At 32.2% G+C, this 24032-nt stretch overlaps 1 protein-coding gene across 3 annotated transcripts in view; it reads left to right on the top strand.

Moving 5' to 3' along the window:
* The window catches only part of LOC146993754 (uncharacterized), a 28103-nt gene extending 9718 nt beyond the window's left edge, over positions 1–18385 (top strand). For 2 of the 3 annotated variants that reach the window (XM_085806908.1, XM_085806906.1), the window contains 2 exons: positions 12585–12745; positions 13043–18385. In XM_085806908.1, coding sequence (XP_085663034.1) covers positions 13338–15737 — 2400 coding nt within the window. In that variant the 5' untranslated portion in view covers positions 12585–12745; positions 13043–13337 and the 3' untranslated portion in view covers positions 15738–18385. Of the gene's footprint in view, positions 1–6097; positions 12184–12584; positions 12746–13042 lie in introns of those variants that run through there. The other variant, XM_085806907.1, reaches the window with a different exon arrangement.
* Positions 18386–24032: the final 5647 nt, after the last annotated feature.

Genomic DNA, 24032 nt, shown 5'->3' with positions numbered 1-24032 from the left:
GCCCGTCAGACTTTGTTTCGTACAACTGCTTCAAAAAGTGCAAAGCGTAAAATTTCAACTTATCTGAATATTCAGAATAAAAAAACCGTTAAAGAAGATTTATTAGGCATTAATTTAGCGTGAACAATTAATAAAAGTACTTTTACTCCCAAGCTTATTGATGAGGATATTTCAAAATGCATTTTATATGTTGGAGAAACACCGCTAACATTTTTGGATGTAAAATCTCTGGATCCATACATTTCATGTGAGGAAATTCAAACATTAAAATCTGCATCTTTAAATTTTCAGCCTGGCTGGCTCAGTGACGATGTTATTAATGCTTTCCTTTTTATTAGTCTTAGTGGTTCTTCTTCAGTAGCAGCCGAGTGTTATCATACACCTTTCTTTCCATCAGGTAGTTAAGATCAAACTGTATGGCAAAAACAGGATTTAGCTTCTGTTGATTTCTTTTTTATTCCAGTTCTTGTAAAAAATAATCATTGGGTTTTACTGGTAGCAAGAATTAAAGATAAAATGTTTCAATTTTATGATCCGCTTGGTTTTAACTCGGTTCAAAATTCAGTATCTTCATAAATTCAGCTGTGGCAAAAAGGTCATAAATAGTATTTTAAACATTAGTGATAGTTGGTGTGTTTCATTTCCAAGTCACACTGTTCAAAATGATGGTATGAGTTGTGGGGTATTTATATGCGATTTTGTGCATAAACTTAGCCGGCATTTGGATATTGATCAGCCTTTTAATACATATGATTTCAGAAAGTTTATTTATGGTAGTTAGTTGGGAAGATAAATGAAGGAAAGTAAGTTCAGGAAATAATTTTATATATTTTAATGATAAAGAAACAGAAGACCAAGATTTTTGAGTTTTTATTCCTGCACCAAAGTACGTTAGTCGGGTTATATGGTTTCATCTTACACAGTGTTAATCTGTTTGTTTCATTTTTAATACCTTCATTATGTTGAAATAACAGTGGCTTTCTGAAGCTTGCCAAAATCTTCTGCAGGTCATGATTTAAAATGTTTAATGATTTTTTTTAGTACAATTTAATATTCATGTAATAAAGTTTGTTTTAAGAAAATTTATTTTTGCTTTATTTGTATAAAAATACTGTGTCTGTATAAAATACCATGAATCTGTTTATAAGATTTTAGTTTTTTGTAATTTTTTGCCAAGCCATTGGAAATGATAAAAAAAATTTAAAGAATGAAAACTCAAGTAAATGGATGTGTCTGAGATAATGAGAGCTAAAGTTTTAACTAGTCTGGTTTTGAATGATATATTTAGTATATTTGTTTTTAAAAAAATTTAATTCTCTTGTAGTATTAAATTTATGTAAGTGATGTATTTTATCCTGTTTTTCATATTCAAAATAATTAATATGTCCTAAACTTATTTTTTCGATTAGTATTTTATATCATTTAAGTAAACACTTTTTAAAAAATTTAAACAGCTTAATTTTTTTTTCTGAAACTTTCATTGTAATACATCTCATGAAGTTAGTTTATTATAGGCCTTTAACAAACATTTTTACTTTGGCTAGCTACAAACTTTACTTTTAAAACCTAAATTATAGTAATTATGTAGAACTGAATGTAAAAATGCAAGTTTTGGGGAACCATTATGGTAAGGAGCTGACACAGTACCTCCTGGGAAATTCCAAGTTCGTCTGATACTTCCAGTTGGGTACGCCCACATTCCAGACGCCGATAATTCTACCACGTAAAAAATCATCCAAATGCGTCCTTTGTATCATAACTATTCGGTTATTGCACTAAAATGGTTATAAAGAGCCTGTGAACAATTTTACTTCTTTGCCTATATTCCTTATATATCACTCTCTTACACTCTCGTCATTGTGATGTACCATCCGTGTCATCTGGTTACTTCCTGAAATTTGCATATGATTCTTGAAGATGTGTGTAGTGATTTTACAGGTGATATATTTATTTTAGAGTTCGATTTCTGAATGACTCTGAATTATCCTTAATTTATGGACATGAGTGTATAATCCGAGTTGCATTGGTTGCGTTTCATCTTTTAACAGATATTACATTGGACTATCAGGCAAAGGAGGTATATCTTTAACGAGAATTTTTCTTTGTAAAATTGGCTTTTGTTTATGTTAGCAGAGAAAAAAAATCTCTGACTTATACATGCAATCATCAAAAGTATTTTTCAGAACAGTTTTAAATGTTCATGAAGAATTAATTATACGTCAATTTCTTTTCATAGGTAGAAATTTCATCCAAAACCAGGTTAAAGTCTATTTCATTTTCAACGAATATTCTATTTGCACATAATATATTTTCTAATTTATTTTAGAAAGAGAAAACTTTCACGTTTTCAAAAGAATAAGGACATACTGGGTGTTGTCACTTAAAGGTAGTAAATCTGTTTTTCATATTTCTTCCAATAATGAAAACGATTACCCTGGAATATTTTCAAAGCAAAATTAAGAAAACCATTTACGCCAAATTTTTCATAAAGTATCTTCTCATGTATTTTTTTATTTAAAGTAGGAAATTTTTTCTTTGAAAATATAAAAAATCATGAACGGAGCAAAATTAATTCATCAGAAATAACTTTGAAATGCAATAATTCCATTGTAATATGAAATAGTGGAGAAAAGTGCAATACAGTTTATTTATTCACAAATAATTCCCTCATATGCGTAATTTATGTACTGTCGATTGAGAAATATAGGTTAGTAAATTAAACCGATTATTTCAATACTTTTTTTATCAATTTTTTTTACGGGCCCTTCAGTAGAGCGGCAAAGGTGGCTGAACACTTGTAGCTTGCTCGGGTTTGAATCCGGCTAAAGGATTGGTTTCATGGTTTTTGTGTAGCGTAAATGCAAGCCAGCTTCCCTTAGAAAGTCCTTCGCGAAGGCATCCCTCCCCTCATACAGGTAATTGTTGTGAGCTTTGATGGAATTCAGTAAGCGAACAAAATTAATCCAATCAAACCCGAAGAATGGGTTGATTACATGTGGAGTTTTCCACCAGGAACGTAAATGCGAGCAATTTTCTCTTAAAAAGATTTACAGGAAAGCATACATCCCATAAGCAGATAGCACTTCCGTGCTTTTCCGTAATCCAATCCTAATTCTCATACCTTTAATAGTTAGTTGACATACACCTTATTACAGACAAAATAAGAACCTTTTTTAAAGATTTATTATTATTATTATTATTATTATTAACTTGTTTGAATTTGCTTTATCTCTTGAGGAGTATAAGAATTTCAGCAAATAAAACTGGCCGAAATTTTTTACAATGTAACTGATGTTTTGATTCAATTTAGAAGTAACGTGAGCTTTACTGATATTTAAATACTTTTTGACAGATCTCATCCTAAAAGAGGGTCTAAAGATAAATTGATTTTATTTAATTTACAATCAATGAATATCACAAAAAATATTATGCATACAATAGTTTCTTATTTATCTCCTGATAAATCGGACAAAATTGCCTACATAATAGAAGCACTTTGAAAGAGTTGACAAAGGGTTTTGTGCACCCCAAAAAAATGTCAAAATAAAATTTTATATTTCATAAGTAAAAAAAGGAAGTAAACGGTAAAAGCGGTTTTAGCTATTTTCTAGAAGGGCATTAAATCTAAAAAAAATAATTTATTCTTATTTGCTGTGATTAAAAAGCATTAAATCTGGTAAGCTTAAACAGCGTGCAAAATTTCTGACGTTTTAATCATAGCAAAAGTCAGTACTAAAAAAATTAGAGATGGCCTCTATTTGATTTTCAAGTATATTGGCGCAAGACGAAACCTGCGTTTTTTGCCAAAATGTAAAGAAGAGGTAAATAATGCGTAGCCAGCGGCTATTCTGAGCAGTGACAATGTACCACTCAGAGACCTACAGAAGACGATTCTCTAAAATAGGGAGAGAATGGTTGGTACGACAGTTGTACCACAGCCGGCGTTAAGGAAAGTCATTTTCCTGGTACAACTGCTGTACCAGCCGGCTTCAGAAAGTTAACTCAAACTAAAAATAACAGGCAGGACGGCTTCGTGCGTTACAAAAACACCGTTTATTTGTGGCGATAACTTAAACGTAGACGAGAATATAAATCAAATCTGAAAAATAAATGGGTGCAAGAACACACTTCAAAATTACTCTTAAGAGATGGACTCACAGAATTCTAATCGGTGTGATACTAAACATATAAGGCCAAAAGGCTTACTCGAGTGACCGCGAAATTACAACGAGACGTGTGCTAGGCTACCGAAACACGCTCTGAATAAACTGATATAATCACACGTTTAAATAGCACTTCACTTAATTTTAAATTCACATCCTGGCGAGAGAATGTGAAGGGAAATTTGAGAAGTTGAGAGCAGGAAAACTTAAAATAAATATGTTATGCAAATTAAGAAAAACCCTATAATTTAATACTTTCAAAATTTTATATATTGAAATTTAGTAATTAAATTGCTGTGATGAATATTGTTTCGATTTCATATTTAGGCCTTGATGTCTGTCAGTGTTGGGACTGTTTCTAATGTTAATGATATTAAATAGTCTCGTAAAACTAGTTAAAATTTTTGTTTCAGGAGGGACTTTTTTATAATCAATTTCTTTTTCTCTGTTAGCCATTAAAATCTCTGCTGACATTTTTTTTTATTATTAATATTGAAATAAGAGCTTACATGATGTTTTTGTGTCTGTTTAAAGATATAAATGTAAATTAATTTATGTAGATTTCAATATAGTTTTGACCATATCTCATGAAATCCCAATGGCACTTGTTTTTATGATTGTCTATGCAGTACATTTGGATACCTTTAAAAAAATAAGTGCTTTTAGAATATTTTCTGATTCCCTTTTGTGAAAATTAGGACATCTTAGTTCTATGTCTGGGGTCTGGACCCTCCTTAGGATAGTAAGTTCACCTATGCTCAGTTTTGCTTTATCATAGTTTTTCTTGATTGTTATTTTATCATCTGTTGATTATTATATGAAATAAAAATATTTTTTTAAAATAATGATATTTGTGATAATATAAAATAATGATAATAAATGCACAGTTACACATGTGCATTTATTAGTAACAACTGTGTTTTATAATGAAATTTTGGTACAGTTCTGTTACCGGGACTGGATTCAGAAATGTACATGTATACACACGTACATTCATATATACATATATATATATATGCATACATGAACACATACATCCATACATACATTTCTGAATCTGATCCTGATAACAGAACAGTACCGAAAGTTTTGAAGGAATTGAGTTTAACAGATAGGATGATAGACAAAAAAATATGTTAGTTTTTGCATGGGGTGAAAAGAAAAAATGGAAATGTGTAATCACTACTTTCAAATAAAGTAGCACAAGGAAAACACTACATTTCAAGACATTTAACATTCTGACAAGGAATTGCAGATATTCCATTTTAAGTGAAGACAGTTTTTTTTTTAAGATTGCTTGGATGTGATTTCCTGTGGATCTTTGAAAACCCTTTGATAACAGCTGTTCTGACAAGAGAGATTGGATTGATGTGAAGGTGCTAAGATTCTTGGTGTAATGAAATGAATGGCTTAAGACATTATTAACTAAGGAATAATTTTTGTTGTACTAAACAATAGTCGCAATGTCCGAGTCTAGTTATGAAGAAAAAGTGAATCCTGATTCAACTGTCGAATGTCGTATTGGTGATCAATATGATATTAATAGCCAGTCATCTAATTCGTGTAAAAGGTACAATGATGGCTTGCTGGTATGTGGCTGAAAAGCTGCAACTAATCACATTTCCCTGCTTTACAGTTGCAAATTGCTGTTCTACAACAAGGTAGTGAAATAGCATCTAATGGAAAATATTTATAGCAATTAATAAATCTCAAAATGTCTGGCATACTTTCTGTATAATCTAGCAAATCACAGTACATGCTTTTGATCAATTTGCATTAAAATCTGTCTAAGAGTAATTTTCATTCACAAATGCTACATAATTTTTCATTTTATTTCTTTCCTTTCTCTTTGAATAATTTTCCCCCTAAATTAATTAATTTTCTTGTTTTTAGAGCAGAAAATACCTTAACTAACTACTCATTTTCCTATGCTATTATTTTTTGAAAGAACTGTTAGTTTTCCGTCATTTGTTGAAAATCGTGAATATTTTTTTATTGGCTTCACAAAACTGCATTCTTCTGGGGCTTTATATATTGGGATGCACTGATACGCACCGGAGGAAAAGTTTCCCAAATTATTTTCATATTTGTAATGTAGTATAGTTAGACAGCTGCTGATAATTTATTGAAATATTGGGAAAAACAGCCTTAATTCATCTGCAAAATCTGATACATTTTGGTGCTATGTTTTTGTTTTTTGTCTTTTATGACCAGGGTTTAGTTTCTAAAATGCCGGAGCCCTATGCAAGACCGTCAGGAAAGAGGAAAAAAGTAAATAAATAAATAAAATGGCTATGAGAATCATTAATAATTTAAAAACTAATAATAATATAAATAAAAATAGAGTTATAATAATAATATAAAATAGCCCGGATAAGCTGGACCCAACCAGAATTTTTGGTTATAAATTTCGATAGAAAAACTATAAATAGTTTTGTGGAAATAATCCGCGCCTCTCACCTGCACATCCATGTCCATATTGTTTGTCTATATCAAATTTGCGGTTAATTAAATACAAAATCCGGGTGGTAAGAGTGGGATGACAACTATAATGAGTCTTACATCAGGAAGCAGGCAGATGAATTAGACTACAGACAGTACCTTACCAAATATGTAACACGACACAAACATTATATATAAATAATGGAGTGTGGACTGCCAGAAAAACAAAACGATAGATTACTGTACTGGTTTGCAGGATAGCAGATGGTAGTGAATAAGGTAAATTATTAGTAGTACTAGTAGCAGAGCTACCCGTTCTGAGAATGGATTTTATAGTATTCATCTTCAAAAGTTTTTTTTAAGTATACATATTTCATAAAAGTATTTCTTCCTTTAATCTGGTTACAATAACTCCTTGTAAACTACATTTGTAATATGTTATTTTGAATTTACGGGCAATGTGATTTTTAAATTGTATCTATTTCTTAGCTTTGATAATGATTGTCCTAATTCTAAATGATTGTCCTTGTGCTTTATGTGTAGTCATAGCAAATGCTGGTCTAATTATTTTTTTAGAATACTGTCTATTTTTATATATATTTTTACAATAAAACTTAAAATTTTGTTTCATTTGTTATCGCTCCTCCTTGGATCTGCCAGTGCCAAGGGCCCCCCTAGATCCTCTGTGCCCAGTGCCGGAAATGAGCTTAAACCAGCACTGAAATATACAGAGATGAATTAAAATTTAATAAGCAATTTTTAATATAATTTTATTGCTAAAAATAAAATTTTCGAGACCATATTTCTACTGAAATTATTGTTCACTTACATAGAAGTGCCGGAGCGTTCTTATTTAGGACTCCGGTGCGCTCCGTCTAGAATTATGATCCATCTCAAAAAACCAAGTTTATACAATTTTAGGTCTGTTTATGACCATATACTGTTGGTTAGTTGGTGGATATTTTGGCACATGACTATAATGGGCCAAAAGCATGATAATTTATTCTCTCCTTTAGAAATGGTATGAAATTATAAAAATCAGCTAACACATGTTGAAAATGCATTATGTAATGAAAAAAAAATGCGAAACAACATAAAAGCAACAAAATAATCAAACGCCTCGTAGTAAAACCGTGATGTGAAGGGATGCATAAAATTCACAAGATCAAATAAAATATAAAGCCAAGTAAAATCTCTAATTATTAAAGTACATTAAAACGCTTTACAACCACTTCAGATTAAGGAATAAAACACAGTCTCCCTTAAAAACTTAAATGGATTAATATCTGGTTAATGTTTTCATTAAAGTTAAGGAGAAAACATGAAACCAGTACCTTCAGTGCGGGCAGTAATCACCTCCCAAATCTATGATTTTCTGCCAAAGTTTTGGTAGTTTTTCGGCATAGAAACTTGTTGGCCGAGAATCCAAAAAACATCACCCTCATTTCAGACGTCCTGTGCAGAATGGAAGATAGCACCAGCAAGATGTAACTGTAGATGTGAAAAAAGGTAGAAATCCGAAGCAGCAATGTCAGGGCTATATGGGGGGTGTGACAAAAGATTCCATTTGAGTCCTTACAGAGTCCAGTCAGTGAAAGCAAACACATGTGGTCTTGTATTATCTTGATGGAACATTACCTCTTTGCTCCGGAACTCAATTCGACGTTTGCCCTTAATAGCAGCGTCAACACAGACTAGCATCTCGCTCTTTATCTTTTTCCAGATACATATTGTAGATAATACCCCGGCAATCCCATCAGATACAAAGCATTATCGTTTTGTTAGCCAAATTGCCCTTTGCGACGCTGCCAATGGGCTCGTCGGGTGCAGACCAACCCCTCCTTTTGGCCTGTGTTGTTGAAGTCCACTTTTCATGACAAGTGACGATCCGGTACAGAATTTTATCCTTGCGTTGATATTCGAGCAGTTTAGTGCAGGCCCAAACACGTCCGTCCTTATCTGCTTGAATCATCTCATGCGGCACCCAGCGATTCAAATTTTACGTCAAGTGTATGAGATGCATACTGCGACCAATGGACATGGCACTAACTTCTTAACAAGCTCTCAGTTGGTTGCATACTGCACTTCTTCCACATACTCTCGCAGGCGGACCTCATCAACATCAGTAGACCGACTCGAATGCTCTGCCTCTTGAATGTCGTAATGCTTGTTTTTGAAATTTCGATACCAAACCTTCACCAGCACCAGATTTAGATTTGACGAGAGCCTAAGCTATTTGAGATATGGGGCCCTTTATGAGGGATATCAGTCAATTTTTTTTATATGGGATATGCTACAATATTTCGGAGGGCCCTAAGCTATGTTCACCTTATACATAAATACGGCACTGACCTTAACGATGTCAAACATTAGTAGTACCTAAAGCTATACGAGATTCGAATCCCACGAACGGGCTGGCTTCATGGGCGTTTTCGTGGATTTCCCCATGTGTAACATGCATAGGAGACAGTTTCCCTTCGGAAGTTCTCCACGAAGGCATTCCTCCCCTTAGGCAGATAACCCTCGAGGCTTTGCAATAGTCACACACACACACCTAAAGCTATACACACAATTTGGTGACATTCTGTAGCTGACTTTTTGCAATAAAACTGGAAGTAAATGATAGTTTAAATCTCGTAGCGTGATAGTTCGATTTCAGACACCTTGTACTTAATAATAACGATATTTTTTTTACAAATTTCACAATACAGTGGTCTAAAGCAAGTCTCTTCCTTTCAAATGCCAAAAATCGTTTGACAAAATATGATTCAACACGTCAACGCGAACTATTTGCTCAAACGATATTTGCGGTGGCAGGAAATTTTCGTGAGACCCGATTGGTTTTCCAATTAAAAGTCGAGAGAAGTACTTCAAAAAGTGCAATAGTATTATCTGAAGTCTATCAAAACGTGAGCATTTCTAACAAAATCTGTCATATAGAACATTAACTCCGATTCGGGCAACATTACCTGGCTGCTTCTAGAGCGCCTTAACATGATACAGAGGCCTTCCTCAGTTGACTGCGCCGGCGGGGCGCCAACCCACCAAACAGCCCGCAGGGACTTCTCATGTTCATCGCCATAATCCATCACACAGAGGGCTGCGCGGGAAGCCATCCCTCCCGGCACAGCGCTTAAAATCTACATGAGAGCGCCCCCACAGCAAAGGCAACGGATACGACAGTACCAGTATGGTCCCTGCAAAGCCCGCGCCTACCATAGGATGGACCTGTGGTTCTAGTCCTGTGAAGTCTGATTATTTACCCAACAAATCGAAGCCGGCAGGACACAAGTCCAGCCAGTGGTCTGGGAGAACCCCGTGTCTCCTCCCATAAATGGTCGGTTCCGGAAATTCCCACCAGTCGATCCCCTGGGATTGGTTGCTTAGCGTCATTAGGCTATACGAGCCAAGGCTTGGACCAAGGCACCGTATAGTTTCCAGCGGGACCACGAGGAGGCTGACGCTGAGCTGTGGGAAACGCAAGCAGGCAAGCCTGAAGCCATTCCCACAGTCCCTGCCCATCGATCAAACGCCGGGTCTCCTGCCTTCCGCCACTGCCTACGACGATCTCAAGCGCACGGTTCACGCTGCCTACAGTGGTTTCCAGCCGGTTCTGGAAATTTCTCCTTGGGAGGCCAAGTTTGCGGCAGGTCAGGAGTAGCCGGAAAATTCCTCTATGGTAGTGACGTATTTTCAGTAGGCGTGTCCGAAAAGCGTTGCACTTGAATTCGGTTTTGCAATGCAAGTGCGATTACCATGACAAGCGTTGCACTTGAATTCGCCCCTAACTTAACGATCCGAGTTCATCGTTCACTGCAACCGTAACTAGTAACCGTAACTTTGGGCGCCAAAAAGGATGTCTCGTGTCTAATTTGTGTGAGGGCGCTGTGATCACGTACGATGGGGGCAGGATCTTGGAAGAGCTCCTGAATTTTCAAAGGTGTTTTCCGGAAAATCTTCATTTATTTAAGAAAATTTTCGCGAATAGCCTCTGCATTGTCTCGTTCTCAAGGCCGGGAGTTCTCCTGTACCTGGGGGTCTTGTCTTCCTTGCAATCTTTTGCAGCACTAAGACGGAGTGTTCAGATAAGTAGAACTTCTTTTCTCTAAGCGAAATCAAATATCTGTCACTAAAGTACCTTTAAATTCATTTATTTATTATGATCATTATTATTATTATGCTCATTTTATTATGTTCTGGCATTAAATACTTAGTAATTGCTTTAAATCATGTGGTTCTTTTTTGGTTACCATCTCGTAGGGACGCTATCCTTATCAGTAGTGTTAGCCCTACCCATTGGGACCCCTTTGAGGAATTTCTTGAGAGGGAAAACACGATCTCGAGCCTCAATGAATGTATAGAGTTGTAGTTTTTGCTCTTTTAATCTATATTTCCTATGTATTTAAATTAAAAGCATATATTAATACAGTGTGCCTCAAATTGATAAAATAGTACACATATAATAAATTATCACCATTAAACTAATAAATAAATAAAATGCTTAAATTTTTTTTAAATTAATTAATATTAAAAAAAACTCCGTAATTTATTTACTTATTTATTTTTGCTGATATGTTCTCGCCTTGTTTTGGATTTATGATCTTATCTGATGGTGTTACTGAGTATATAAAAATGTTGGAAACCGCAATAGATGATGTTACTTAGTTTAATGTATAACTTTGCATGATATTATATGTATCTTGATCTTATGTGTCTTCTGTTACTGTGCCTCAAGGTAGAGGCTAATATTGGTTTCCATGTTAAAAAATAAAAGTTTAAATTTAAAAATTTTTAAATTTTAGTTTCCCTGTTATAGCAAAAGTTAGCTTCTAAACTTGACTTATACTGTTATGTGACTGGACCCCCAATATTTATTATTTTATTATTAATTTTCCCCCATCGTTACATCTATTCAGCTTTACAAAACACACTCATTACACACACCTGGAAGACTCTATTTAATGTAAATGATAACAACTTTGACTGCACTCATAAACACAATCGTGGGTTTTTTTTTTTTTTTTTTTTTTTGTAACAAAATTCTCTTCTTTTCATTCTATAGGCCCTTTTTTTTAATTATAAATAAATTTTTTCCTCTTCATTACTTTTGGGCCATTTATTTTTTACTTTATTTTGTCCCATCTTTTCTTCCTGGCCTTTCGAACTCGTATAAAATATACGAAGTTCCTTTTTACTCTCCTCTGAAATACGAAAATGCCCCCTTTCTATATACCTTTCCTTCGTCCCTATGCTTGATTTTTCGCCCATCGGTGCAGAAAGACTTAGCGGGTGCAACAAAAGACATCTGTCTACTTTGTCTGTCTGTCTGTCTTAAAAAGGATGTCTCGGGCTTTAAGGTCTGCAATCACCGAGGCAAGCCAACACCGACTCTACTTCAAGCCTAAGCGCAAGCGCGCGGCTCGAAAATTCGTGTGACGTCACGACTTCTGGTCATAATAAACTTCGCAACGCATGCAGTGGCTCTTTGCTGATTGCTGAAGCTTCTTACGTTGTGCGAACGCTGAAGCAGAATACTTTGATTTTTTTATGGTTTTAAGGTTGGATGTATTTTAGAGAGGTAAGAATACATTACTTTACTTCTGTAAAGTTATATTTTTCTAATTATATCAACGTTTTTAGGCGTATGTTCTAGTATACATGTGTTATTTCTGGTAGAGACAAGGCTGCTGTGCTATGTATAATTTCTTTTTGAATAATGTTGTTTCAGCCCATCGTAAAATAAACGGGCTTTGCATAATTATATTACCTGATCTGTTTCAGAATAAAACATTTTTTTATGGACCTGTATAAATTTGATGTTATAATATAAGCTAACACAGCTTATTCTTAAAATTTTACATGCCATTAGCTATACACTATAACTATTTACTCCCTTTTATATTTAAAAATAATTAATTTATATTTTATACATAACTATTTACTCCTTTTTATATATTAATTTAAATAAAAACATTTCAGTTATTAAAATGCCGGGTAGATGCTGTGTACCATTATGTAAGGGAAACTACCCAACAGGACCAAAAGTGTCTGTATTCTCCTTTCCTAAAAATTAAGATTTGAAGAGAGAGTGGCTTTCTGCAATCCAACGGAAAGACTTTTCACCCAAAAAGAGTTCAAAGGTAAGTAAAGTAGAGTTATTAATTAATAGTGTAGATTTTAATTACATATAAGAGTTCATTCAGAAATTTTTAAATGATAATATTTTGTTACATAAACCACGATATACAGAAATAAAGGATTGAAATAGAGCTTTAATCACTGCAAATATTCTCTGGTTCTATTTGTGAAATGAATATTCTTTACTACAAATGCTCAGAACGAACCCTATGATTTTTAAACTATTACTATTAACATAATGTTTTCTTTTCTTTTTTTTTTTTTCTTTCTTTTTTTTTTTTTTTTAATTTTCTCTAAAGGTTTGTGAATTGCATTTCAAGGAAAGTGATTTTAAAGTTGAAGCTTCAGCATTTGATTCTAAGAATGGAATTTTAATTTCTGCTCCACTTCAGGTGCGTAGATTAAAAGAAAATACAGTGCCATCAATATTTAAGGACTATCCATCTGTATACAGTTCAAAAAGTTGCACCATTGTACGAGAAGATCCTGATGCAAAAAAAACTGCCCGAGAGTGCCATAATTTACAGAAAGCATTGCGTGAAAGCCTTAAAGAATATGAAATGTATAATAATGATTTGAAAATTAATTGTTCTAATGATATTTCGTCATGTATTGATCGCTATGGAATATCAGCATTTTGGCATGTATACACAGTTAACTGTTTGCTTTATTCATATTGTTTTTAGTCCTGGGCCATCAATTGATTATTCTGTAGTTGTGAATGACAATCAAGAAATGTCTGTATTTATTAAAGAAAAATCTATTATGCAATTATCTCCTTACACATTCCCACATAAAGTTACAAATTTTAATGAAATTAGGACTGTTTTAGATAAATTGGCTAATCTTCAAACCAAAGAGTTAAATTCAAAATTAACCATAATTGATATAATTAATGAATTACTGCAAACTATCTCTAACGACAAAAATGAGAGCATTATTAAATTTTTGCAAGACCAGATGAATCTTTTACTTTGCCCTAAAAATAATTTTAGATACAATCCTGATGTACTAGTGTTAGCATGCTTGTTAAATACTATATCACCACATGCATATAATTTTTTAAGGGATAGTGGCAGTATTATTATGCCTCATCCTTCGACTTTAAAAAAAATTTGTAGCAATTTAGTATTGTCACCATGTAATGAAACTATTGATGAAAATTTTTTAAAATATATAAAAAATCGTGTAACTTTCCTTGAGGATCGAGAAAGAAAAGTGATTCTTTTGGTAGATGAAATTTATGTTCAGCCATATTTTGATTACAAAGGAGGCTCTGTCGTTGGGGCTGCATTTGATTCTTCCAGTCCGGCAACCAGTGCATTTGCTTTTATGATATCCAGTTTGGAATCTTCATTCAAAGAGGTAGTACATATTATGCCTGTTAACATAATAAATTTTGAAACATTACATTATGTAATTAAAAAAGTGATTAGATGTCTTGAAAATATGGGAATTTTTGTTATTTGTGTTATTACAGACAACAATGCAATAAATAGAAAAGCCATGAGTTTGTTTTCAAATCCACCAGGTAATTCATTTGTTTACAAACATGCAATGAATGGGAATAGGCTTCTTTTCTACATAATAGATGCAGTTCATTTATTTAAAAATATAAGGAACAATTGGCTGAACCAGAAAAATCCTGGTACATGTATGTTTTTTCCAAATATTGAAGATCTTTCAAAGAAGCACTTCAAAACTGCTTCGTTTATGTCTTTGAGAAAGCTACATGAAATTGAAAATGACCAACTGATTACATTTTCTAATGGTTTAACTCTAAAAAGTCTTTCACCTTCTAATTTAGAGAAACAAAACATTAAACTGGTTCTTAAGATTTTCAATAAATTTACTATTGAAGGTCTGATTCATTTGGGTCCTTTACATGAAATACCACACTATTCAGATACATCTGAGTTTATATCCATAATATGCAAATGGTGGGATATTATGAATGTTAAAACTATGTTTAAAGGTATACATCAAAAGAGTGAATTTATGAAGCCATTAACAGCAGATGATTCTGATCAAAAAGTTATTTTCCTCAATCAGTTTCTTAACTGGTTAGATGCATGGGAATCAATGAAATGTTCAACAGGCATGTTTACAAAAGAAACTCATGCAGCTCTCAAACAAACTACTTATGGTATACTGGAGTTGACTAGATATTGTGTTGAAGAGCTTGGAATGAAATATATACTTCCAGGAAAAATTCAGACTGATGCTCTTGAAGCCCGGTTTGGTAAATACAGACAACTTTCTGGTTCTCAGTATCATATTTCAATGAGACAGTTATTAGAATGTGAAAAAAAATTAAGAATACAATCAAGTATTAAGTTAGAATTGATTATTAAAAATACTACTGTCCCTTTAACATCATTTGAATATGATGATAATCTTCATGATATTATAGAATTAGATAATACAGTATATTACCCATCATTAAATATTATGGAGAGTGATGTGAAGGGCATTAGTAGCCATCTGCCAGTTCTGACTTATTTGGGTGGTTACTGTTGTAATGCAGTTTTAAAGAAAGTGAAATGCTGTACCTGCAAACAAAACATTACAATAAATTCCACAGTTAATCATGATCAAACGTATGATCTTATAAAGAATCTTGATCGTGGTGGACTCAGGTGGCCAAAACCATTTATTGTAAATATAATTATGTATAATTATTTAATTGTAAATAAGCTGTGTAGTGAAGAATATGAAGATTTTTTGTTGGAACAAAATCAGAGGAAAATTGTTGCAAATTTGACTTTTAAAATTTTAGAATTAAAAGAAATGCTCTTTGATGATATTATTTGTGATAATGGTCATACAAGTGAAAGTATAAGCAAACTGATAATTTGGATATCAACAAATATCATGCTCAAGAATCTTTGCAATAGGAAAAATGACGATATTAAGTCCAATAAAGAAAAAAAAAAAAAAAACTTCAGACACTTGCAAAGTAACATTGATGCTGTCTTTAAAAGTAATTTTTAAAGTTCTCTCAAACTGCATCTTTGCTAAATATCTACGTGTCATCTTTGGTGAGCAGCTGAGATTTAAGAAGAATGTTTGTTATACATTTAAATTGCTTTATGCCAAAATTTATTTTGGACTTGTATATGTTATACTTTGCTTATTTAATGAAGTTTTTAATATTACTCAAGATTTTATATAATTTTTAATTTGCTTTATACTAAGTTACTTCTCAAGGTCCTGAAATTTCTATATTGCATTTACAAGCGCCTTTGCTAAATATCTACGTGTCATCGTTGCTGAGCAGCTGAGATTTAAGAAGCATATTTATTATACATTTAAATGCTAAATATCATAATTTATTCTGGACTTGTAGATATTATTCTTTGCTTATTTAGTTATTTAACCAAGTTTTTGGTATTACTGAAGATTTTATATTATTTAAAATTTTCTTTATACTCAGTTACTTCTCAAGTTCCCAAAGTTTCTATTTTGTATTTCAATTGTGTTTCTTAAAATGTTCATCATTATTTAAGATTTTGTATCCTGCAATTACATGACATAGTGTAGTCATAGTGTAGTAGTGTAGTAGTGTAGAAAGAACATATTACATGGCATAGTGTAGTAGTGTAAAAAAAAGACAAATTCCATAATGGCTTCTTTCTGCACAATCTAACTCTAATATTTCTATTTATGCAATAATTGTATGGACTCTTTCTGGATAGTACTACATGTTCAGCTCAAGTAATATTTGCTCTTCACATTATTCACAGTGAATAAGCACAAATCAATCTACTAATATACCCGTGTGGTGACCGGGTGTGAAAGAATAGTCCCAATGTAGCTCATACATGTCGTAAAAGGCGACTAAAATGGGTACCCAGCGTCTGGGGGTACAGCCGGGCACCCTGCCCCTGGGTATTATTATATCAGGGAACTGGTCCTCCAGGTTGGGGGTTGGGTGTGGGGCTAACTACCCCACCCCATAAAAAAATCTCACTGTTAAGAAATCCAAAGATAGAATTAGCCGGACTGCTTCTACTGGAAAATGACTTGGAAATGGCCTAGGGACTTTTCGTTTTGGAACATGAAAAATAAGCAAACAGACTAAAAGTTTGAAAAGTTATTGAAATAATTAAATAAAGAATGATGAAGTGTGACTGGAAGGGACGTCCGGTATCCTTTTCTGTCATTGCACTTTTCCTCACATGATAAGGCTCTACCACGTACACTTTGGTAACGAGGCATTTCGGTGAGGTAAATAATATTATACCTCACCGATTTTTTCTTATACTGTTCTTTGCTATCTGTTAAATGTCCATATGTAAGGGATGGTTTATTCTTCACCACCTTAAATGAATTCTTAGAACTATGAGCTTAAAAATAACAGTGTGCCTCATTGTGTTATAGTAACATTAATTAACTAGTAATAAATTATGATAGTAAAATAATTAATAATATTATACCTCACCGATTTTTTCTCATACTGTTCTTTGCTATCTGTTAAATGTCCATATGTAAGGGATGGTTTATTCTTCACCGCCTTAAATGAATTCTTAGAACTATGAGCTTAAAAATAACAGTGTGCCTCATTGTGTTATAGTAACATTAATTAACTAGTAATAAATTATGATAGTAAAATAATTAATCTTGTAATAAATTATGATAGCAAAATAATTAATCTTGTAATAAATTATGATAGTTAAATTAATAAATACTGTTTAATTTGTGTTTTTAATACATATACTATATAATTTACACACATAAATAAATAGATATATATATATATTTTGTTGTGTGCGGTTGTGGTCTTGTATTGTATATAGTTCTATGAAGTCCATTACAATTATGCGACTACAAACGCTGACGGTTTACGGAAGTTAGCGGGTGTCACGTGACTGGTGGCAACAATACGTCACAAACTATTTGTGTGGGTTACTATAATTGGCAGTTTTCCACTTTTTTATGTGAATTTCGAGAAGTTTAGTTTATAGAAAATCCTTAATACCATGATGTAAACAAACACTGATGGCAAAAAATTATTTGGTAACTACATCCATTACGTATTGATAAATGTTTCGACATGATTACATATAACTGCATTAATAACCAAATAAAACAAACTTAGATTACAAATGCGTTGTGTAATGGAGCATGTAACTAAAACTTCAGAATTGTAGAATCCGGAAGATTTTTTTTCCCGAGTTAGAAGTATAACAAAATATGAGCAGTGTTCTAATAAATTTTTAAATCTTCATATTCTTTAATATTACTGCTGTTTTTGATAACATGATCATAACATAACTGATGATCATAACATAACTGATAATTAATTATACTGCTGTTTTTGATAACATTAACAACATTCGTTGGTGTTAAAATAAAATCTATTAATTCTGCTGAATACTGCTTTTCATGAAAGCACGAGAATATTTTAATGGGATTATTAAAGTATCTGTAATGAAGAAAAAAAAAAAAAAAAGTAGGTTAGGAATGAACAGTAAGTAAAAGGAAGATTACTAATAATATATATTAACTATTGTATATATGTGTAATTTTGTGAATTGTGAAATAATGATATTTGTTCATTTTATAATTTAATAAATAAAAATTGTGAAAAAATTATAATTTGTTCATTTTATAATTTAATAAATATTATGAAAAAGCTACGTACTTTCTAAAAAATCATTTGCACTTGTTTTTCATTATTGCATTTAAGTTTTATTTATTATTTGAATCAATATATATAAGAATATAAGAGAATCGTATACATTTTACAAGTAAAATATTATATGCAGTATGAATGGAGATATGTTACTGTAAGATCCTAAAGTCTGGTAAATCCTAGGTTTTACTAGTAAAACCTGGCTTTTACCAAAGTAGCTTGTTAAAAGCTCGAAGTATGCTTTAATAGGATTCCACTTCAGCCTTTGAGGTAAAACCGAGGAGTTACCAATGCCTTCTGGTAAAATCCTGAAATGAGGGATTTAAATCAACCTTGAATAAGCCTCCGCACACAAATTCCGTCATGACACTTTTCTGTTCCTGCCTCTCCTTATTTGCACCATTCGCAGTCTAACTTGGACATAATTTAAATAAGTGTAAGCAGCTACAATCTAAAAAAGAAAAAGTTTAGACGCAAGTGCAGAATCGCCCACTTATCGATGTGCACATGGACAAAGTCAAGGGAGTGCATAGTGCCAAGTTTGTGTAATTCTCTGATGTTATTTTAAGCAAAAATAGGTCGTTGTGTACATGGACACTGAGTTTGTGCAATTCTTAGAATTGTTATTTTCAAGTTGGCGATTTTGAGAAATGCGCTAAGCAGGGGTGATTCTGCACTTTCCCTGAAGTTTGTTTCTATTTTTACATACTTTGCTTTTTTTATTTTGCTGATGGGAAATGAGTGATGTTATGCGGAAAAAGATTATGACATTTTGTCTGAATTTGTTAAAAATAAGCCTGATAACTGCTTTTATTTAACAAGTGAGAAATGTGTGATGGAGAAACAAACAGTTCATTACAGAAGGTGAAACGCTGTCGTATTCTAATTGGAGGAAAGGACAAACTTATAATATCACTATTTGCAAAAATCCTATATTATGTTACAACTGATGAAGTCTTCAACACAGCACTCATATTGCAATTGGCCATGGTGAAAGAACTTGCATGATTAAAGAACTGAATCGTAAGTACAAGAATGTAACAGTAGAACCTATCTTCACATATCTAAGACTATGCGAACCATGTCAGAAGAAACAAAAAACTGTGAAAGAGGGGATTGTAATTAAATCAGTTGTGCATAGTGAAATGAATTCTCGATGCCAAGTCAACCTAATAGATATGCAGTCCAATACTGATCAAGATATGAAATTCATTTGAGTGCATCAAGATCATCTTACATAATTTGTCCTACTCTGAAGTTTACACAGTAAAAGAATTGTTGAAGTAGCATATCACTTTCTGGATATTTATATAGCTTTTGGAGCCCTGAACATTCTTCATTCTGATAATACGAGGGAATTTTGCAACCAAATCAAATCATAAACAGTTTATGTGAAATGTGGAGTGATATAAAAATAGCTCACTGAAAACCGAGACACGGTCAGTCACAAAGTTCTGTCGAACGGGTGAACCAAGATGTTGAGAACATGTTGGAAACAAATAAGATAGGAAATTGGTCAGAAGGATTAAAATTTATTCAAAAATAAAAAACAAAGCATATCAGGAGGGATTCAAATGTTCATCTTAATGAAGCTATTCTGTGATGTCTTGCAAAGTTGTCCTATGAAGCTAGGACTTGCTAACTCAGTTTTGCCACATAATTTGATTAGTAACATGACCACTGAACAAGATTTAGAAAAAAGTTATAAGTAGGTATTACTAATGAATGTGTGGTTAATACAGAAAATGGGAAAACTAATCTCGAATCAACAGTTGATTTAGAATCGCAAGATAATAATAATGCATATGAAAAATAATCAGGCATAACAATGGAAGCAGATACTGAAGTTTGAATTGAAATGAAAGAACCAGATATATGCTCTGACACAACGGGTGCAATTATCAAGAAAACTCAAAATGTGAAAGTGTTTCGAGAGACAGTTAAGGAAGGACTTCAGAAGCAGGCAAAGAAGATGAAGACTGTGTCTACTAAAAACTTTCCGAAATCTACTTTTGGAAAAATGTTAAAATAAAAGTACCTGATATTGATAGATCAAAAATGGATCCAAAATCAATAATAGCCGTTATTAGAGATATTTAAGATGATGAGTTTTTATGTTTTTGATAGTAAGTTTGGTAAATTAAAATCGTTGTAAACAGGAAAGCAGTTTATTTTTTGTAAAGAAAAATTTTTTGAACATTGAAGAAGTTGGTATAGAAAGTAATTGTATGTGAAATAGTAAAAAAAAAAAAAAAAAAAAAAAATCTTTAGTTGGGGTACAAGGACTTAGAAAATGCAGCTGTTAAAAAAGTGTACTACAAACATCTGTTTGTGCAAATCAGCTGATCTACTTTGTAAATCCAAATGCCATAACAATCAAACTTGTTGTAACAGGTAATAAAATGTATTAAAGTAGTAGTACTAAAGAAAAACATGCTACAGTTTTCTTATTTTTTTAGTTACGTGCTTATTTAACTCTACCTTATATGTTGTGGTATTTCAATTCCTAGGTTTTTAATCTTTTTTTTTTTTTTTTTCCTCGTTTTCAATCTTAGAACTTTGTATTTATCAAGTAATAAAACAGAAGCTGCTTACAGTATCATCTGTATTCAGGCTTACAGTACTGGATATTTAAGAACCTTCAAGATTCAGTGTTATTCAACTTTGGCATGTTTGATAGTGAATATAAGTAAAATACGTTACAAATAAGAAATATTTGAATTTCAGTTATTATACTTGATACTCAAGTCATAAAAATGTTATTTATTCCTTGTTAGTTGAAATCATATTTTAGGATATTATGAGTTAAATTTCGTAAACTATATACTTAAAATGGAAAACCTTTGAAAATTTGTCCTTAGGTGATAAAATAATATTAAAATATAGCATATAAGCATAAAATTAGAATTCAATAGCCAAGCCAGAATTTAAATTACTAAAGTTTAAAATGCTAAATTTAAATTACTAAAGTTTAAAATAGTGTGAAGAAAGTCTCATGTTATTTCGAGCTTCCCAATAATGTTTAAGTAGAGAATTCTTTGTTAGAGCAGGACAAAGAAGGAAGTGATCACTATCCATAAAGCCAGAATGGCAGAGATAATCAAGACTATTAAAAATTCCAGTCTTACTCATATGGACAGCCCAGCAATGATATTCCACTGCTAATCAAAACACAACTATTGTATCTTCACAAGGGCACCAGTCTAGTAAATCATCAAAATCCTTGAGTTTTTCCCTCAATGTAAATTGAACAAAAACCTGCTGAATTTTAAGCTTCATGGCTCAAAGTTTATCTGAGACATCTATGAAAGTCTAAGAATGTTGTTGAAACTTGAGTTGGAAATTTGTATCTCATGAGACATGCACAGTTGTCCAGTTCAGTATAAAAGTAACTCTTAGGCTTGTTTTTTTCAATGCCAGTCAAGGCGAAGAATCTGATTTTGCATTTGTTCTAATTTGTTCTTCAAATCCTCAAAGGCAGTTATTAATTGAGTGCTGGAATATTTCATAACAGTAAGTAGGTTTGTAAGTTGTAAATAAAGTGGAAGTCGCATATCCCCACCTTACTCCTGTTGTTTAATTACATTGATACAATTATTTATCCTTAATGTTAGTTCCTCCACCCATTAATTCCAAGACCAATTCCTATTTAAGACAATTACCATGTAGTTAAAAGTTTAGAAACAATTATTTCAATGATAATTCCTCCAATCCATTAATTCCAAGACAAATTTCTATTTAAGACAATTCCCATTTAGTTAAAAGTTTAGTATTGAGGCACATGGATATTATTATACAAAACTCCAAGTCAAAAGGCTTGTGACACAATACAAAAGTTATACAGGCAAGGTTTCTGTTTCTATGCATGTTATTTAATTGGCACCAAGTACTCAAGTCTTCATGACATCATTTAATCAACTATTTCTGTGTACCTTTTTTGAGGATGGAAGACATATCACCAAATTTTCAGCATACATCAATACATTTACATCCCTATCTTCTAACATAAATATAAGATTGTTGACATGTATATTACAAAGGAACAGCTGAACATAGTATCCTAGGGAAGATGGGGCTGAAGTTGCTTGTGATGAGATATGAGTAAAGTGTAATGCAATATGTTGTTTTATTCATAACACAGTGCATTTATTATAAGAGAGATCATTAAAAAAAAATCATTATTTGAGTTTTGCATTTCTATTTTTTATTTTATTTTCTATTACTTGATTCTCCCTTTAAAACCACTGTAATAATAGAGATACAAGACTGAAATAATGATTTTGTTTCTTACCTGCTTTAAAATGAACACATTGTATGTCAGTGTTAGACTAATATCAAATTATATGGAACTAGAAGCATATCTTCTGTCCTTCATTTCTTTCCAAATTCAGTACCAAGCATCATTTCATCATGTGGTGGAATATGCGAATTAAACTGTTGGTCATACAGGTATAATTCCACTGCGCTAATGCTGCAGCCATCCAAATTTTGATAGAGAACACCCCTGGGGATACATCTGAGTGTCTTCCATTTCTCGTTCCCTGCCACCAAACCACTCAAGAGGACTTTTGGCTCACTAGTCTTTTTAAATGGCCGCATATCACACACATACTATTATACTAACAAACATCCATGCACTCTCTGGAATTTGAACCCAGGCCCAAAGTAGTATGCTATTAATGAAAACATAATTATAAGGTGGCAGATGAAATTTTGGTAGTTTGAATTTATTTGACATTTCCTATGTTATTAATTTTATGTGTTCAATTGTTATTATTTTCACTTCTATGTGCAGTTTTTATTGTTTCTTTTTGTGCCGAAGAATTCAATGAGTTCATAGTACAACATCAGTAGTGATGCAATAACTTTTTTTCTTCTCACAGTTTACATAAATACAACTTTACAATGTTTGTAAATAATGCTTTTATATTCAATTATCTGGATTTAGTATTTAAAGTAACAATACTTTTCCATTATGTGCCTGCCACCCTTTTTGACACCTGTGAAAGAGAAGCTAAACACATGTTGAGACCTAATGGTAGCATTATTGGTGGACTGTGTGTATGAACAAGAATAATTAAATACCCACATACTATTACAATAATACCTATAAGATGTGTGGCAGATGCATAATGGAAAAGTACCAAAGTAACTTCAATTAAGAAGAAGAGCTATCAAAAGCTCAACATTGGCTGGGAAATTTGTGAAAAGTATGTAATATTGAGAGAAAAATTGTGAGATTTTGCATAAATAACTAAAATAAAATAAATTGATGTAGTTCAAGAAAAATAACTGAAAAGGCTGGAGGTAAAAATCCTGAGTTCATGACAGTTACTTGTGACTATGATCCTAGTATAAAATGACCACATTTTCATTGAGACAAAGCGGGACAAATGGAATGAAATGAAAATTGTAATTTAGTTATGAAAGCAGACCAATAATTCAAAAAATATATTTTATTGTATACATTCATATACTTTTCTATAAATATACAAAAATATATTTATTATTAACTATTGATAACTATAAAATATTTGCAAAAAACAATAATTTGAATATTATATTTTTTAATTAATTTAAAATTTTATTTAAAAAAATTATGATTTTCATTCACAGTTATATTTTTTATCTGAGTTAATACTTTGCAATAG

This window comes from Stegodyphus dumicola, chromosome 12 (genome assembly GCF_044657685.1).
Source record: "Stegodyphus dumicola isolate Sdum_Otavi_A_Nest chromosome 12, ASM4465768v1".
NCBI lineage: Eukaryota > Metazoa > Arthropoda > Arachnida > Araneae > Eresidae > Stegodyphus > Stegodyphus dumicola.
Note: the sequence above shows the minus strand (reverse complement) of the source record. Positions and strands in the feature narration are given on the sequence as shown.